Below are 19430 nucleotides of genomic sequence, written 5' to 3'. Positions count from 1 at the left end.
GGACACTTCTCTTTTTATTGTTTTCTACTACAACGCTTCAGGTCTTTTCTTCTCCTACAACTACTTTTTAGCGAGGAGTGCCCACGTATTAAATACAAAAATCGCAGACATGTCTGGGTTAGCTGTCCGTGGGAGTTTCCATAGTGTATCCGTTGTTTTGCAAAGGGGGAAATTGGGTGGCTCGCTCCGAAGTACTTGGCGAGCACCAAGGAACCAATCAAACGCCAATGATCGAGCTGCGCACGAGAATCGCGCGCACAAACAGGATCTTCGGTGTGGTAAAACTCAGGGTCAGTTTTACCAACCCAAACATGACCACCTATGAAACTAATTATTCTCAACTATAACAAGCGATTAAAACGTCTAGCACGGTAAGAAGGAAATCCCCGAACTGAGCCAAGTTCGAGCATACACTAAAAATAAAAGATCAAAACTAGAAATCTAGCAAAACAACACGTCGGCGCAAAAGGCAAGGCGTAACAAAACAAAAGGTTGGAAAATTCTCAAAATAGCAACTTCCAATTTTATGTCACAACAATTGTAATGTGTAAGTATCTAAGATCATGCTGAAATTAGTGAACTAATCAAACAATCAATTTAAAAATGAGCCTTCTGGCTTGTGTCCCTAACATGCAGCAAGGCATTTCGTAGACTCTACAGCACTAAGCAGATCAGAAACTGTACTTGACCAAGCAATTGGTCAGTTAGAGGCTGAAACAATCGGAATATCCTCCATTACAACCGAGAGGTACCTGAACGAACCGGTTGTAAGGAGGTATTACTTAAATATGCCTCATTCAGCGCTTTAGAATAAAAAGAATTCAGACGAACTTTGTCAAAATACGTCCATTGTTTTCCCAGCATCAGTTTGTGTGAATGTATGAGAGTTTCGATATTCCTGAGATAGAATTCTAACAAAACCAACTTTAATTACTCCACTGATATTTTCGTATCTTTGTGATACATTTAAAAAGCTGCTGAGTAACAGGTCCGAAATCGAACGCGGTGAAAGTTATAAGTTGTGCAAAGGCATTTTCAGGCAAGAGAATAACATTGGTTATTTTTCCAGTTCCTAGCGTCTCAAAACTTTCCTTAAAGTTTGCTAACGCCTGTTGTTACACAATTTCTGATGACCAATATATTTGAGCATATTTTGCACCAGATGGAGGCTGCAGCTTGTTCATTTCATGGAAGGATCTAACTTGGATTAGTAAGCGATAAATATATATAAATATTTGTACATAAAACCTTGAATGCCTAAAACTAACAGTTACAGCGCTTCCCAGCTTTCTTTGATTGACTTAGTCAGGAAAAATCTTTAATAATTCCAATTTTTTTTGACCAAGTTAACCATAGAAACAGCCAAAACTGTTCAGTTACAGTTTGTGAACACAGACGTAAAACATGGCTCGGTTAGGGTTAGGGTTAGGCTGTCTGACCTAAACTTTTTCTTGTAAATAGATGGAAATGCTGCAGAAAAAACAGGAGGAGGAAAAAAAGACTCCGTGAATAGATGGAATCTGACGCAGCGAGTCCAACGACAAGCGATGGAGAACATGGTAAAGGCGAGAATGATGCAAGCTGAAAAACAAAGACGAAATTTCATTCAAGAAAACCAAACATGCAACTAACGACTTGCACTAATGTAGAAATCAAATAGAGGCATGGAGAAGACAGTGGAGAGCTTGAGACAACAGCTGCTACTCAATCAGAGCCGACAGCAGTAAGTTGAAAAGTCAGGATTCGTTGATAGAGCGCTGCACATGATACCAGTCTTGGGTGGGGTTGCTAGCACCCTATCGAAGAGTTGCGTCATGTAAGGCCTCTCAAGTTATCCCTTATCAAGAATACTCATTCGATTTATCTATGGTTACATAATATCCGTTTCCGGTTTGACGTAATTGGTGACAAATTAATCACCTTAAAAATATGGAGTCCCTTGTATGTCAATTGATATTTCATTGATTTCAAAGATAAACTGAAAATAGTGTGTTGTTCATGATAACGATTGGACTGTAAAATAACTTGAAAGTCACCTAAAATAAAATAATTTGAAAAGACACTAATCGGGTCTTCTGATTATTTCTAGCAAGTGTACACAAATTCCCCTTTTGGGGGAATTGAGTTCGAAAACTAATAAGCCATTGCAAACCCCATGTACGAGGGTGTGACAACTACTTTGAATATCACGCTTGCTTTTGTGGCGCTCGAGAGAAGAGAAAAGGGGGATAAAGGAAGAGAAGACAGAGACTGCTTACAATCTTTTGAATTTCTCTCTCCTCTCTCTCTCTCTCTCTCTCTCTCACTCCTTTTTCTTTTCCTTTTTTTGCTTGTTTCTTCGCCTCAAAATTTGACAGACTTAGCGCCACAGTGGTAGAGAGGAATGGATGCTAATGCCAAGAGGCAGTGACTCTTGGTGCCTGCTGATCGAATATTTCAGCGTAGGACAATTAAAGGACGGGCGGCTTGTGGGAAGAGATACCAAAAGGTTGTTTACAGGAAAAACACAAAGCAAAAACCGAACAACAACAAAGCATCAGTAACAACATTTAAAAGGTGGGTTGGTGGAGCGCAAAAGGCGTATATGTTCTACAATTCAGGTCGTCAAATTCAGCTATAAATTATAGGGAAACGAGGCAAAATAAAACCACGAAAATTCACCGGCTTTTACTCGTACCATAGGGGTACCCGTGTCGAAGTATATTCTCTTGAATTCAAAATCCAGCTACAAATATTATTCAGCGCGAAATGTGTTTAGCTGTAAAATAACGAATTCAATAAATTTGCAATCGCCGGAGCCCGAGCAACAAGGATAGACGTGGTACCTATTGTCTCTATCAAACACTCTCACACCATCTCAACTTTCTTGAGCAATTGAGACAATGTTATTTAATAAATCACTAAAAATAAGAGTACAATAATGAAAACATTTATTAAAGTAGGCCGAGCTAAATTACTATTTACAAAACAAGCATAGAAGCTTGTAACACCAAGTATCGACTTCAACATTTCTGATCGCGACCGATTTTCTAAAAATTTTCAGTTTCAAGCATCAACACTGTAAGGCTCAAAAACAAGCCTACTTGATTGAACATCGCTGCCTGTGAACAGATCTAAGCTCAATATATCATTCTTGCGCTCCGTCTCACAAGTCCGTATTTCCTGTGAAGAGAAAATAATATTTGTCAGCTGGCGATCAATCTTCTGCCAGGGTATCAGTTATTGGAGACGATCGAAATATTGGGTGGGTGATAAATGGAGTCTGGGAAGGAAGAGTAGCTCCCTCCAATGTTTCAGCTCTCCCGCTTTAGACAGTCTCCAAAGAAGGAGAGTCTGGTACAGACTACTCAACGCGACTTTCTTTCTTTGCGCCAAAAGGTCATAGGTAGGATCAATGCTGACCGTTTTTCAAACTAATGACCTGAGAGATTCGTTTAGCGTTCTGATTTGCCAGAACACTGGATAAACTCACAGCTAAGTTGAACACTCAAAAAAGCCAGTCAGAAAGAAGAGTGGCCAAATTTCATTATCATGACAATCTCAATAGAGAATATTGTATACACTGCATTGTGATTTGCTTGTCACGCAGATTTCAGATTAAATCTTTGGTACCTCGCTGCAACAAAGCACGACTTGAGAACAGCCAAGTTACTCTAAATTACTACTCTGCTCGTATTCACTAAATCAGTTCCCATAGAAACCTTTTTTCCCAAGCGCTCACTCAACACCATTGTCATCACCATTATCGTCGTCATCATCATCCTTCTTCTCCTGCTCGTCATCATCAACATCACCATAGTTATCGTCATAGTCATCATCGTTATCGTCCTCCTCCTCATCATCGTTATCACCAAAGTTATCGTCAAAGTCATCGTCAAATTCATCATCATCATCATCATCATCATCATCTGACACTTTTCTGAACCTTATTCTTTTTTTTTCAGCTCAACTGTTGTAAGAAGTCGTTGGATGTATTCCCCCCATGAAAATTCCCACACCTATCACAAGAAAAAAAGGCAGCAATATCAACCACAGCACCAATTATGTGTAACACTCAACTTGCATTTTCAAGCGAGATAAATAATTAAAGCAACTTGATTTCTCCCACGAATATCGAAATATCAGGCTTCCTTTGCTATGGCAAGAAACACCTGTTTCATTAACTCTGTGTAACACTCAACTTTCATTTTCACACCCAAGATAAACGTTTGACGAATTCAAATATATTTGTTCAGAAAGGGAGCAGTGAAAGAGACCATTCACTTTTGAATTCAAATAACTACAAATGACTAAAACTTTATACTACAACAAGGGAAATGTTAAACAACAACAAACATATGAAACATATGTGTGAACTGCGGTTATGAGACGTATATGAGCACGATCCTTCGCAGTAAAGCACTATTTGAGCAATAGTGAAAATCAGACCTGAAAAAAATTACAGGCCTGTACGGGATTCGAACCACTGACCTCTGCGATACTAGTGCAGCGCTCTACCAATTGAGCTAACAAGCCAACTGGGAGCAGGCCATCAAATTAATTCGACATAAACCCGTAGATGACAAATCAAACAACAACAAACATATGAAACATATGTGTGAACTGCGGTTATGAGACGTATATGAGCACGATCCTTCGCAGTAAAGCACTATTTGAGCAATAGTGAAAATCAGACCTGAAAAAAATTTCAGGCCTGTACGGGATTCGAACCACTGACCTCTGCGATACTAGTGCAGCGCTCTACCAATTGAGCTAACAAGCCAACTGGGAGCAGGTCATCAAATTAATTCGACATAAACCCGTAGATGATAAATCAAACAACAACAAACATGAAACATATGTGTGAACTGCGGTTATGAGACGTATGTGAGCACGATCCTTCGCAGTAAAGCACTATTTGAGCAATAGTGAAAATCAGACCTGAAAAAAATTTCAGGCCTGTACGGGATTCGAACCACTGACCTCTGCGATACTAGGGAAATGTTCTAAAATCTAAACAACAAACAACAATGGTCCATGGCGATTGACATAAGGTGAGGGTTTACAAACAAACACATGAATTAAGTAAAATACCCGTAAAAAATTTTTTAAAGGAAAGAAAACTGTCTGATATCTTGTAAATGGTTATATTTCCGTAAACAAAGTATTGCTAAATTATTCTCTTCCCGAGGGTAAATCAACTGTTTTCTCGCTGTAATGTTTTCTTTTAACTTTCCTAGAAGCAATCAGTTTTCCTTTTGATATAGCCGTACTAATATGACAATACTGTATGTTTGAATCAAAAGTAAGACACTCATAATAATGATAGGAAAAAAAAAAAAAAAAAAAAACCACTTTAAGGTGTACAGTTGTGTTTCGCTTAGCTGACGCCTCCTAACCTACCTGAGCTACCCTCTTGAGCCTGGCGCTTCCTAACCTACCCTCCTATTATTTCATACTTCAGAAGTTTCTGGTTTGTTTAGTTTTGAAATTAGAAGGAAAATGCAAAATTTCCGTATTCCTTGAAGGAAACAAAAAAGCTCACACTCTAAAGGAAACTATCCGCAACCGCCATCCGCATCTATCCGCCATTTTCAGACACCCCGTGATATGGTTCTCTTTGCCGCAAGCCGGAAGTGTTGTTTGTCTCTTAATTCTCTTTCACATCCACATAGTCTTTTCACTGTGCACTTTACAGATGGCCCGAAAGAGTACCATGTACTGAAATACTGTTTAAAGCGATCCTTCAAAAAGAAAAAAATCAACAGCAACAAAAGAGCTCTTCTCGATATTCTAGAGACTGAAAATCATTCTTAAATTAATGGTACAATACAAACACTGCAAAATTGAAACAAATTGAACCACTTCTACAATATTTTAAGTATACTTAAAACTCAAGTACTTTTTCTCTCTACGATAAAAGTCTTCTAATTTCCCCCTTTTTTTTTTCTTGTTTTTTTTTTTAATGTCATTTAATGTATTATTTCTTCATTTCTGTAATATTCCAATTTATCTAAGTGAAAGTAGTAGAAAATTGACCCGCCTCGATTAGCATCTGCTATCTGCTGGTCAAGGAAATATTCTGTAGATATGAGAAGACAAAAAAAAGTATGAAGTGTGAAAGAAGTATGAAGTGTGTTTGACTCCTGAAGGACATTTTTGCGAGACAAGTAACGTAGATAGTCACGCAATTTGTTTCCAGATTGAATGGGAAACAGGCATAATTTTGTACAACTATTTCCAGTTTGGTTCCCATAAGGATATTCCTCTCTGTATGAAGTTCACTTCAACCTACTGTTGCTGTATGCGAGAGGGCCAATCGGTTAGTCCACAAAACATACATAAATGTCTGGACTATTCTATTGGGTAAATACATTAACTGGGGCCACGTCAGAGAATGGGAATCAAGCACTTTTACCCATCCGCTCGGATACCTGTCCAGTAATACAAAAACACTGCGGGGCCATGATAATAGTTTGATACCACAAGAAGCCGTGCGCGATTTACTGTAACTGTTTTTGAAATATATGGAACATCACTCATTGCTAACCGTCTTTTCGCTTGCTTTTTAGAAATGGTAGGGTAGGGGTCTGAGTCCCATTCAGGTCAATCTGCTGCGTTCCTTGGCGAGTTAAAGATTTTCCAGGGGGGCATTCGCGTATCTCGAATTCCTTGTTACTCCCTCTGTAGAGTTTCTTTCGCACTATTTATGACATGAGTTGTAGCCGAAAACTCTCTTTTAATTGGAAAAGACAAAATTTCCCTTATCTTCTGCCTACCGCGTTAGATTCGGATAAGTATTTCCATCGCGTCTCCACACTTCAGAATACCATCTCTTTTCTTCAACACACTCAAACGTTTCATCTCTCCTTTCCATATTACACTTACTTCTCAAAAATATCATTTACAACACAAACCAACTATTTTGCAAAAGGAAGTCTATAATCAGCACACCACTCCAATGGGGCTTTCGAAGGTCAAGTAAACAATCAACCAATTAATGTACCGAATTGTGGATAGAAACAAAAAGCTTAGAACTTTCGCTCAAGACTATGAAAGAGATACACGGTATCTTAATTTGCACACAACAGTTTCCCGCCAGAGTACCCATCCAAAATTAACCGTGTATTTGTTGGTCAATCAGCCGGGAAAATCAAGCTTGTTTTCATTACATAATATGTTGTTGCACCAATAGTTTGTGGCTGAAATTTATTGAACAAATCTTCCCTCTAGAAGGAGAAAACATCGACACCTTCAAAACCACAAAAATTCTACCATTTCCTTTCATGTGTAGTGTTGCTCTGCATTTTACATGCATAACTCATGAAATCTGCTGACATTTCTCACCTTTTTCAGGTTTAAAAGTGAAAATGTGGGGTTCGTCTGGGACTGTAAACTTACTATCTTCTCGCTACTTAACAATAACCTTACATGAGTACAAAGTCCACAAAAGCCCTCAGAATTATCCACAATGCTTCTTTAAACGGATTTGACTTCGAATGTGAAGGAGAGCAAACTACTAAAATTATTCTTATCGACCCGTAGCATGATAATCTAAGTTCTGATCGCAGATCATGATATTTATGAGTAACAGTTCGTCGCTATGGTTTGATTTACAACCACCTCCGTCAGCGTCGCCATCATCGTCGTCATTATCATCATCATTATCTGGCTCATCTCTGAACCTTCCTCTGTTTGCTTTCAGCTCAGCCTTTGTAAGAAATCGAGAAGGAAACGGCGGCAAATCAACCTCCTATCACAGAAAAAAAGGCAACAACATCAGCCACAACACCAATTATGTGTAACACTCAACTTGCATTTTCACACAAAATAAATTTTTACAGCACATTACTTTTCTCCACGTACATCGGAACTCAAGATCTGTTTCGCAATAACCTAGAAAGCTGTTTTGCTCTAACTTTCTGTAACATAAAGTGGGATGCATAAGTTTCTCAAGAAGTGGAAGAGAACATTCACTTTTTTATTCAAATAGCTACAAGTGAGTTAGCTGGTGAAACTGTTTCAAAATAGTGAAATGTCCTCAGATACCCATTAAAAGAACAATGGTCCCTGATTATTAAACCTTTTGCAGTTCATTTCGAGAAAATACGCATTCATTTGTGTTAAAAGGCGAACAATTGTGAAAAATTACAATCATTAGAGACAAAAAACTGTCATTTGCGCGTAAACCAGATTCAATAACGATTTTTGCACTTTAATCAGCATTCAATAACAATTATGGGCATTCTTATGCGTCATTCGTCAAACAAGAGGAAAGTACACTCTCATTTGCGGTAACCTTCAAGTCATTTACACCATTTTGAGAGTCGATAGAGACAATAAACAAATAATATAGTACATGTAGCATTCATTTGCATTTTATCAAATTTTTTGCAATTCAATAGCATTCCTAAACAGCATTAGTATGAATAAGACAATTATTTATGCGCTTGTACAAACAATTGAGCGCTTTTTATTTTCAATATTCACACATCGAATTTCAATTGAAAAATACCTATTCCAAAATCATTTTGTTTTGAATTTCATTTTCCCATTCAATTATCTCTATTGAAAAATTTGGCAGATAGGTCTGCATAAAGCGGTACCACTGGGCACTTTTAGCCGCGGTCACAGCGTCGATGTTTCTGAGCAGAACAGTTGTTGTGTTCGCTTCCCCTGCCTCTGGTCTCATCTCCGTTATCCATACGTCTTCGATTTTCCAGATCTGAGATGTCAGCCTCGACGCCGCTTTCAAACAGCTTATTGCCTGCTCCACGATGGTTAGGAAACGACTGTAGGGAGGAAGCATTTTAAGCTCCGTGTTTGGGGCAGAACTGACCGGGTTTCGGTGGGCTGGTGCTCCGTCCTACACAAAGATCACCTCCTTCTCGAGATCTAGATTTGTCCTCGTCTGTGCCAAGAAGTTATCGGAACGCGCAGCATTCTTTCCCCCAACAGCTTCTGAGGAAAACACAAGTCCATCGATAGGTGGAATTGCCCTGTTTACGGTCAAGTTTCGTCCTCACAGGACGGATGTTGTAGCCGCATTCGTCGACAAACACACAGTGGCGCATTACGGCATGGTTCCTAAACCAAGTGGTGTAATCGACTCGCTTGTTCACCACATCAAGCCTGTTTCTGTCAGCAAGGAGGGGCCTTACAAGTTTCACTCGGATGAGCATCCCGTCTAATGTCCTTGCCACGGTGCAGTCATGGATCTCGGGTTTGAGTGGTAGTTTATCAGAGCAAGTGTGAATAAACAATTTTCGTTGATGATTTCCTCTAGGCAATCTCTTATCTTATCCACGAGCACCTTGTTTCTACCTCCTCGCGATCTCTCCTGGATCCTGGCCTCTCTGATGTAGCACGCCACAATGCCTCTTGCCGTTGATCGGTTCACTCCGAGTGAGTCCGCGACCACAAGATAATCTTCCTCCTCGTCCTCAAATCCTCTCACGATTCTCTCTCTGTGTTAGAGTAGTATTCGGTTTCTTCGAAGCGAATTAACCGGACGAACTCTACTGAATGTAGAAATCGGTGTTCAGTTGAAAATCGCTACTTGCTTATTGAATATAAAAACACTGAATTGTTTGTACAAGTGCATCAATAATTGTCTTATTCATCCTACTGCCGTCCTGCAATGCTATTGAATTGCAAACAGTGTGATAAAAATGTTAATGAATGGTCAATACACTATATTGCTTGTGTATTGTCTCCATTGACTATCAAGATGATTTAAATGACTTGAATTTAGCGCAATGGAAAGCATATTTTTCTCTTTTGTTTGACGAATGACGCATAGGAATGCCCATAATTGTAATTGAATGCTGATTAAAATGCAAAAATCATTATTGAATTTGGTTTACGCGAAAATGACGGTTTTTTTATCTCTAACGATTGTATTTTCACCCACTTGTTCGCCTTTTAACGCAAATGAATGCGTATTTTCCCGAAAGGAAGAGCAAAAGGTGTAAAAATCACGTGAAGTTTAATACTATTTCTTTTAAGTCAGTGTTTTTCTCAAGATGAAGATAAAAACTGTCTAACATCTTCGAAACTGTTGTTTTATGTCCACATTGGCCAAATGATCCCCTACCCGCTGGTAAATCAATGATTTAATAATTTTCTAGACTACTATTAGTCTCTCCTTTTGGGCGTAGTTTCGCGGAAAAAAAATTACTACGAGCGCGCCACAGGGAACTCTTGAGGTGACGCTGATGGGCCGCAGGAGTTTCATGAGTGAAGCACCTCACAATTTTTTCAAAAAATTCCTCGGCGTGTGCCCGATTGAAGTTAAAAAATAATATCTTTTAAGATTTAAGCGAGACCAAGCAGAAACAAACACAAGCGATTGAAAGTTTAACAACTTCATTATCAACACTGTTGATTTTTCTTGAAAAATGAGCTTAAATGACGCGGGAGACCGATGGGCCCTGTGATCATTTGACAGAGTTAATAAACATGAGCAGTGAAACCAAAGAAAAGAATCCAACTGATAAATAATAATAAGGAAACCATTTAAGATCGAGTAAATCATAGCACAGAACTGAGTTTGACTAGTGGTCATCTGTTGCGGGTTGCGCCTTTTAAAGTGTATATGAAAATTTTTTTCCGCTAATTCCGGTCGTTAATAATGTAAGAAAAACGACTGCAAAGTTTTTAGATCTTGAAAATATTTTGAAATCCCTTTTTTTTTCGTTCAAAATGCGCGCAACTTTCATGTTGAAATTGTCCCACAGATCGCGGGCCAAAATGACGTCACTGTGTTTGATAAACATACTTTCTGAAGAATCCAGTCTCACTACTTTCCGAATCGCTAGACATAACCAAATGAAACAGTGCGGGTCGAAAATTAGCGTTAAATCACTCACACATAAGAAGCCCCGAGCAAGAGAAATTAGGAGGCGCCTGCGTGACAGCGATGTTATCAAACACTGTGACATAACCAGCGCAGTTTCTCGGGACACTTTTATATGGAAATTGGCGGTATTTCGGCCGCCAAAAAATTATCCAAATTATTTTTTTCGCATTATCGAAACATTTTTCATTTATTACATATATCAAGAAAGGAAAATACTTGAAAAATAAGATATGTCATATACACTCTAAAAGTATTTGTTTTGTTCTTCTGTTTGTTTGTTAGCGGGGCGCTCTCTCAATGTTTCTTTTTGATGATCCGGTGTTATCGCTGTAATGTTTTTCTAAACTATCCGTTTCGCCTAAACGGTAAGAACTTCTAAGAAACATACTATGAAAGCTGCATTTGGATTTCACACAAAGGCACAAACGCTCTTTCTTTGGTCTTTTGTAATCAGTCTTCAATCCAAAGCATGTTTGGGTTGAAGAATTTATAGTCTCGTCAAATAATCAAACCAAAATAATATCATCCCACAAAAACAACAGAAGCCCAAAAGCTTCAAAATCAAACTCTTCATTACCCAAAGAAATTTTGTCAGAGAAAAATTCTCACGATTCATCTTTTTTTTCTCTCCCTCTTGTTAGGCGTAGAAAGATAAAAAAGTCTTTTTTTATTGGATTACACAATTACTGGTTAACCAGTAGTTTCCATCGTGGTCCTTGCAAACAAATGAAACAAGTTTCAAAATTGAACATAACATTAAGAGAACATCTTTAAGAACCCCAACTGGCCGGAGGCAAACCAGTTGGCTATTTTTAAGCGTGGCCAAGGATCTGAACTCGGGGCTACCAGGAAACAAGTCCAGTGGTCAGAGTGGGACTCGAACCTGGGAGCGGCGGATTACAAGTCTGACACTCTAACCACTTGGCCACACTGCAGAAGATTTCTCTCTCAATTTAACGTCAAAACAAAGGCCAGTCAAATGAACTCACAAAGTTTATCAAAATTATCACCAAGCCTTGTTCCATAAGGACAACTTCATTTTCTATACTGAAAACTACTGACAGAAAATATGTAGTTTCGAAGTTTTCAACGCTAAATTTGTTTCTTTCTTATTTCAATTTCAAACATATTTTTCCGCACACCATATCCAAACAAGCAACGATGTAACGGAAACATGGAAAGCAGCGTGAGGTTTACACAGAATCCGTTTCCGGATTATTTAATGGACGATTGCAAGGCCAAGTTGAGACAGAGACTTACGAAATTCACTCAAGAAAAATTCATCATTTGCAATGTTGTACTTAGATTTTCAAAACAAAATAGGGTTATCATGGAGACACAGGAGACCGGGGGGGCTCTACGAGCAACTGACAGAATTACTAAACATGAGCAAAGAATCCAAAGAAGAAAAGAATCCAACTGATAAATAAGTACAAGGAAACTATTTAAACACGAAGGCGCGCTATAAAAGGAGCTTTAGGTCCCACTGGACCATTTGTCAATCAACCGTCGTGTGATGTAGAACTCTTAAGAGTCAAGTCAGCTTGAGCTACAGCTACTCCAAAGCAGTGAACAGCGGGCGAATTCCTCAAAATTGTTTCATGTCTTCATCACAATACAAGAATTTTTGAAATTTGTATTTCCTTTCTCCAATGGAAACTGTCTTTATTTGTGGCGGTAAATTTGAGATCGAAGTAGGTGGTTCGCACGTTACCTCATGCCCCCATGCTGGTGGAAGTAAATAATGGATATCTCATTAGCTCCTTTTGTTCGTCTACCATCATTTAAATTCGACCCGCACACGTCAACGGTGAGTGACAAATGAGCCTAGGTCTTCCCAGGGAAGACTTCCTTATATAGCGCGCCTTCGTGTTTAAGTTACAGTAACTTCCAACACCGTGCCAGTTTCTTTCAGGATGTTAATCGCTGACACCTTCAACTTTTGGTGAATTATTTCCTATCATCGGTAAAAATCTTCAAGACGTGAAGATATGACAATAGAATCAACGTGACTTTCACTTTTAAAAAAATGGATTCGGATTTTAAAAAGGAAAAATCCCTTTTGTTTGGTTATTTATATTTTTTGAGGTTCACGCTTCCTGATAGCAAAAGTGAATGAATGCCCACAAAGAATGTACGGAACAACTTCATCGAATTCAAAGCATGTCTGGGTTGAACAATCCTTTCTCGTTAAATAATCAAACTCAAATAAAAGCATTCCACAATAACTAATGAAGCCGAACAATTTCAAAATTCAAAATTGGGCGGGAGTTTGGTCAAAGAAAAATTCTCACAACTCTTCTTTTTTTCTCTCTCTCATGTAAGGCGCCATCACACAAGCAAAGCAAAGACCAATCCAATGAACTCCCAAAGTTTTTAAAAATTGTGTAATAAGAAAATATCAAGTCATTTCGAAGTCACTGTAGTACACAGCGGTTAAAATGAAATCGGTTTTATTCACGTACCTAAGAGAACTCCCTAAATAATTAAACACATGCTGTATATATGCAGGTCTCGAGGGTATTACATCACACCATCACGCCTCGCATTACATCGTGCATATTTCATGCTCGTTGGCATCCTATACACTACATTCCCTCCTTTCCTAAATGTTCAACATACAAATCAAAGTCTTTAAATTAAACCAGTCGCTCGATAAAAGGACAAGAAGTTGAAGATATTCAGTTCATATCATATTCAGTTCATATGGCTTTATAACGATCGGGCGGTCTTACAGTCCGGGTCGACCTCCGAACAGGCCTTCCCACTCCGGTATTTTCATTGTCTGGGAAATGCCTAGGTTGTTCTTGAGAATCTTCAGATGTTCCAGGAATCTCTTTTGGCATCGGTACGACTGTCGTCTCTGAAATTTTGCTTCCCCCTGGGTCATCCACTCGTACTGCAGAACCTGCCTGTACCACTTGATCTTCGTTGCCATTGGATACATCTCCGTGCTCGTTATACTTCTTTACAAACACAGTGTTTCTTTTCAGTTCGATGCCAGTCTCGTTCCTGAGCGTTACCTCTGACCCCGTCTTATGAACAACCTTAAAGGGATCAGGGTTAAAGTTGGTAGACAGCTTGTTGGTTTTCTCTGCTTTCACAAGAACCGTGTCGCCAACACTTATGCTTTTGGGCGTGGCACCCCTCTTAAGGTCAGCGTAAGCTTTTCCCTTTAATTTACTTGACCAATCTCGCTCTTGCACTTCCTCGCCTGGCACACCAACTGTCTCTCTCTTTAGCTCTGGCAGCTTGGATCTCATTTCGCGACCAAACATCATATAACAGGGTGTAGTCCCTGTCGTCGTTTGCGGAGTGGATCTGTACGCCGTCAACCATACCAGCAACTCAGTTCTCCAGTTCCTTCCTTCCAAATGTGCGATCTGTATGCATTTCAGTAACGGGCGATTCTGGCGTTCCACCTCTCCATTGGCTTGTGGCCACAATGGAGTCGTTTTCCGGTGTTCGATACCATTCGTATGTAAAAAGGCTTCAAACTCTTCAGACACGAATTGGGGGCCATTATCTGTCCTTAGCGAGAATGGAAAACCGAATCTTGCAAACATGGGTGCAAGTGCTTCGATAACCTTGGAACTTGTCGTAGACTTCATTATAGCAACCTCTAGGAATCGACTATAGTAATCGACCACCACCAAAATACTCTCTCCTGTGGGTAGGGGTCCTAGTAGACCTGCTCCACAGTCCTGCCAAGGGGCACTTGGAGGAAAAACGCGAGACATCGGCTCTGGGGGGTCAAATCCAGAAGTGACCTGGCAGCCATGACAAATTCTACAAAACTTCTCAACGTCTTTGTCCATTCTTGGCCACCAAACTTTACTGCGGAGACGATACTTCGTTTTGACTATACCCTGGTGCCCTTCGTGTGCTAACCGCACCATCCTGTCGCGCAAGAGCCTGGGAACCACAATCCTTGTGCCTCGAAGCAAGAGTTCACCATACAGACATAATTCGTCCTTGACCTGTGCATACGAGGGAAGTATACACTGGTCCCAGTTCCCTGTCTTAACACATTTCTTCACCTGGGTCAATTCCTCGTCATCATAGGAAGCTTCCTCAATCTCTCTAGGTGATAGAGCAACGGGTACACAGTCCTCAACAATTGCTCTAACATAGTCATACTCCTCTCCATGGTCCACGTGATCCGAATTCAAGCGAGACAACGCGTCTGCTATATTAGTCTTTCCTGGGCGGTACACTACTTTAAAATCGTACCCTTGTAGCCTTAAGACCCATCTCTCTATCCTGGCGCAAGGTCTCGAAGTACTGGAGTAGATACGCTCCAGAGGCTTGTGGTCGGTCTCCAACTCGAAGTCCTGTCCAGAAACATACATGTTAAACCGTTCACATGCCCAAACCAAGGCCAGCGCTTCCCTCTCCGTTTGGCTGTAGCGCCGTTCGACGTCAGTTAAGCTCCTTGATGCGTATGAGACAACTCTCCACATGCCTCTCTGCTGCTGGGTGAGAACTGCCCCTAAGCCAACTGGGGATGCATCAGCAATGATTCGCGTTCTGCAGCCAACCTTAAAATAAGCCAGTGTCTCCGCCTGGGTGATTAGACGCTTTAGTTCCTCAAAAGCTGCTTGTTGCTCATTTCCCCAGTGAAACAGTCACTAAATTTAATCTTCACCATTTTTTTTTCTTCAAATCATCTTCAAACAAGCAATGCATGAGCCATAAAAGTACCTAACGTGGGTTGGTTACGGTCTCGATCTACAACATTGGCTCCTGACGTCGCAAAACAGAAAAAGAAAATTCTGAAAACATTGACTGTTCCTAAAGACTGTATTCTTTCTCATGAAAAATAATCTGATTAATTGAGTCCAAAGCAACTTACTGGAAACATCATCAAATGCTGTGCTGAAGAGCATCTAAACAAAAATTAGATACATAACTGAGTGAAACAAAAAAAAGACACTTACATGGTAATTGGTTGACACAATAATGTTTCTCTCATTTATTGCTGTACACAACTCTTCAAATTCTCTCCTTGTCATCTGAACACCTTTTAGGTACAGGTCCTTCAGCTTGGGAACACTGCTGAGATGTTGGACCAGATCTCTGACCCCGCAGCCAAGTGGATTGTTACTTAGAAAAAGAGATTTCAGCTCTGGCACATACTTTAGTGCACGGGCCAGTGCTGATGCTTCATCTTCACCCATATTTGTATTCCTCAGGTCCAGCTTAGTCAGATTGGGTACATTGTTCAGGCTCTTAGCCAGTTCAATAATCCCGTGACCCAGGGCATTGTCTTTTATATCCAGTTCTTCTAACTTGTTTAAGTACTTTAATGAGGCAGCCAGTGCCGCACATTCCTTTTCTCCCATTTGTACAATCCACAACACTAATTTCGTCAACTGTGGCACTTGATGAAGATTCTCAGCCAAATGACTCACACCGCTCTGTAAAGGGTTGAAGGACAAGTCGAGCTCACGCAAATTTGGAGAATGGTGCAGTGACTCAGCGATAAAAGCAGCACGCTTTGCTGTCATCTTGATTTCAAGGGTTAAACCGTGGAGATTATCAGTAAAATTAATTCCGTTAATCCAGCTCTCAATCAATTTATCTTTAAAGGCTTCTTTCTCCTCCTCCTTCACCCATTGACCTTCAAAGGCAGCTTTCCTCCAATTTCTTATTCTAACTTCTCGTGGAGCTGTTAATAAAGGCAACACGTTCTTCAACAGAACAGCAGCCTTAACTGTGTTGACAGTGATGTCAACCTCTCTCACCAGTGACAAACAAAGGTTCTCAGTCAAAGGAAGTGCAATGTTGTTGTTTTCATTATTTACCAAATCATCCACAGGTGGCTGAGAAGAGCTAACCGGCGCTGATATCAATTCAGGAAGCAATCCAGAAAGAAAGACCTCATCTTTTAATTCAGTTAGATAGACAAAGTTTCTCCCCCCGGATCTCTTGAGGAAAAAGTTCCTATCGAGTAAATCCGCGTACTTTTTTACATCTTTACTTTCTCTGGAGGACGTTAAAACGACCGCGTTCAAGTCAAACATTATTGATAGAACATCATCGCGAAAATGTTTAGTCGCCTTCCACTCTACAAAAAATAAATAGTTTGGGAAACTGCTGATATATTTGAAGAAGTGTTCCACAGCAGCAGTAGAGGTGTTTTTGTTCCCTAGTATCACAACACGGTTAACACATGAGAGAAATGCAGAATACACGGCTGTTCTGTCTGAGGCTGGACACAAAAACAAACAATCGACACAGAGTAAAATGAAATCGTGTTGTTCAGAAGACAAGTCATAGATAGAAGGCGTCTTAGTGAAGTTATAATTTGTGAGGCATTCTTTCTCTCCGAGATACTGTAGATGATGAAAAACAATCCCGGTGGCTTCTGATGACAACTCACAAACGAATTTTAGAACTTCAGCCATCTTCCTTGATTTTTCACACGTATCCATTTCTGACAGGCAGGTAACAGTTTCACTGTTCTTCGCCGTCAGTTCTTCAACGATGAACCGGGCGGCGAGAAACTCCTGGACGGACTTATGAAGAAAATAGACGATCCTCTCACGGTTCAAAGCGGAAAGTTTGCAAACTTGAAAAAAACCGACAGCAATTAGCCTCTCGAACAGATCACCATGCGCAAATTTGCTGAAGTTAAAATGAAGACGGTCCTCCAAAAGAGCATCATATGCAAGTTTTCCTATTTTGGAAAGTTCCTCTCGATATTCATCTACGCTTTTACCTGTTGCCACGTTGTCTGCATCTTTTGTAGCCATGTGATCCAAGAGAGTCTGAATAATTTCTAGGTAAATGTACGCACGAGATGTGGGTACCTGATGCTTTTTCTCTCTCCAGAGCAGACATAACATCAACAACAGAAGCGGTATTTCTGCCATCTTTTCGAGGTTCTGCTTCTCCAGGTAGTTAAGTAACCCTTCCACGTCCTCCTCATCATCAAGAATCTTTCTTGCAAACTGTTGCTTTTGTTCCCTGCTATTGAGCCCGTTGATTTCAAACTGAGCATGACTTGGCAATCTTAGCTCGTCTTCATTCACTGGTCGCGTTGTGATCATTACACAACAGTCTCTCAGTTGACTGCCTCTCCAAATCTGGTGAACTGGGGATGACTTTCCACCGCTGTACTCGTCATATCCGTCCAAAATAAGCAGCACTTTCTCCTGGTTCTGACGGACATATTCATACAAGTTATTGACTGCCATCAGGTCATCAGCAGACAACAGTTCAGCGGTTTTCAAGATAGTACAGAGGTCCGGAATATCACAAACGTCCCGCAACTTGATTAACAGTAGAAGAGAAAACTTTCTGAGGATTTTCTTTTTGCCATTTACCCAATCCATAGCGAGTTTTTGAGTGAAGGTAGACTTTCCTATTCCAGGTCTTCCATACACAAGAATTCGTCTACGGTTGGGATGATCTTCGTCACCTTCAAATACTTGGCTGCAATCTTCAAGCCTTGTTTTCGTAATCCTGTGAGGTTGTCTGTTGTCTTGTAAGAGTGTTAACTGTACGTAGATTTTGTTAATGTGTACCGTGTTGTCAGGGTCCCACGGAGTTATTTTTACCTGACACATGGTGCTGCGGTAAAACTCTCGCAGCTGATTCTGGCACCATTCCAGAAATTGCGTTACAGTACAATCTGTGGACAGGTAGAAAACCCTGCTCAAACATTGCTACCTCTCACATTGAAGGAAACATAATCATTACTGGATTAGGGTCTTTCCTTAGTTTGGTGTATTTATTTCTTCCCCAACTGCAATTTGTAACTTTGGTAAAGCTACCCTTCAATTCTTGGGTAAAAGCTAAAAAATATTCATATATTGTTATTCATCAAATTCGCCGGTTTTTTCTTTTGATCTCGTAACTACTGTGGTTGGCGTGTTTTCTGGGGTGCAGTTTCCGATCTCATAAAGGCGAGAAGTGCGGGCTCATTTCATGAACATCGGATGGAAATGGAGCCTATGGTTTGTTCCACTACACGAAAAAAAGTGTTTCGCGGAATTTGCTCTCCGCACACGCTGGTTCAGCAAACGAGGACTGTATACTCTCTTTTAAGTTGGCTTTTATTCTTCAGCTCACAACATTCACGTTCCGCCCTACGATCTAACTAACTTAGGATCACAAATGCCACTTTTACTGGCTACAGATATCCACACCCAGATACGTAGGTCCGGTGTGGTCGGATAGGGCTTAGTTGTCTATTAATTTCCCAATCGGTTGATCCCACTAATTCGTGTTGCATGGGTCTGTTAGACAAATCGTATTATCGTTAATCTTAACACGCGGCTTCAGTAGCAATTGTCTAGTTAATTACATCATTCTTTGTCGATCGTTCTACGCATTCTTTGTCAATATTTCCGGTTACATTCTACCGGTCTCTATTAGAGGTAAAGAACCAATAACTCACTCAGTGCGCCGCTAATCATGTGAAATATAACAAAACAAGCAAAATCCTAATAATGGGTGTTAACGTTCTATAACAAAATGTATATATAAAACAAATAAAACGAATGCTGCTTTGATCTGTGAACAGGGAAATTATTCAATGAACAACTTTCTCTTCAGAAAATCATTAAGAAAAACTTTAATC

The 19430-nt window shown here is 40.1% G+C and overlaps 1 protein-coding gene across 2 annotated transcripts in view; it reads right to left on the bottom strand.

Moving 5' to 3' along the window:
* Positions 1–6855: 6855 nt before the first annotated feature.
* Positions 6856–19430, bottom strand: part of LOC148735952 (uncharacterized) — a 15684-nt gene continuing 3109 nt past the window's right edge. For both annotated transcript variants that reach the window (XM_088753271.1, XM_088753272.1), the window contains 2 exons: positions 15781–18479; positions 6856–7732 (listed from right to left, as the gene is read on the bottom strand). In XM_088753271.1, the coding sequence (XP_088609397.1) occupies positions 7511–7732; positions 15781–18479 (2921 nt within the window). In that variant the 3' untranslated portion in view covers positions 6856–7510. The remainder of the gene's footprint in view (positions 7733–15780; positions 18480–19430) is intronic.

This window comes from Stylophora pistillata, chromosome 3 (genome assembly GCF_964205215.1).
Source record: "Stylophora pistillata chromosome 3, jaStyPist1.2, whole genome shotgun sequence".
NCBI classification, from domain to species: Eukaryota; Metazoa; Cnidaria; class Anthozoa; order Scleractinia; family Pocilloporidae; genus Stylophora; species Stylophora pistillata.
Note: the sequence above shows the minus strand (reverse complement) of the source record. Positions and strands in the feature narration are given on the sequence as shown.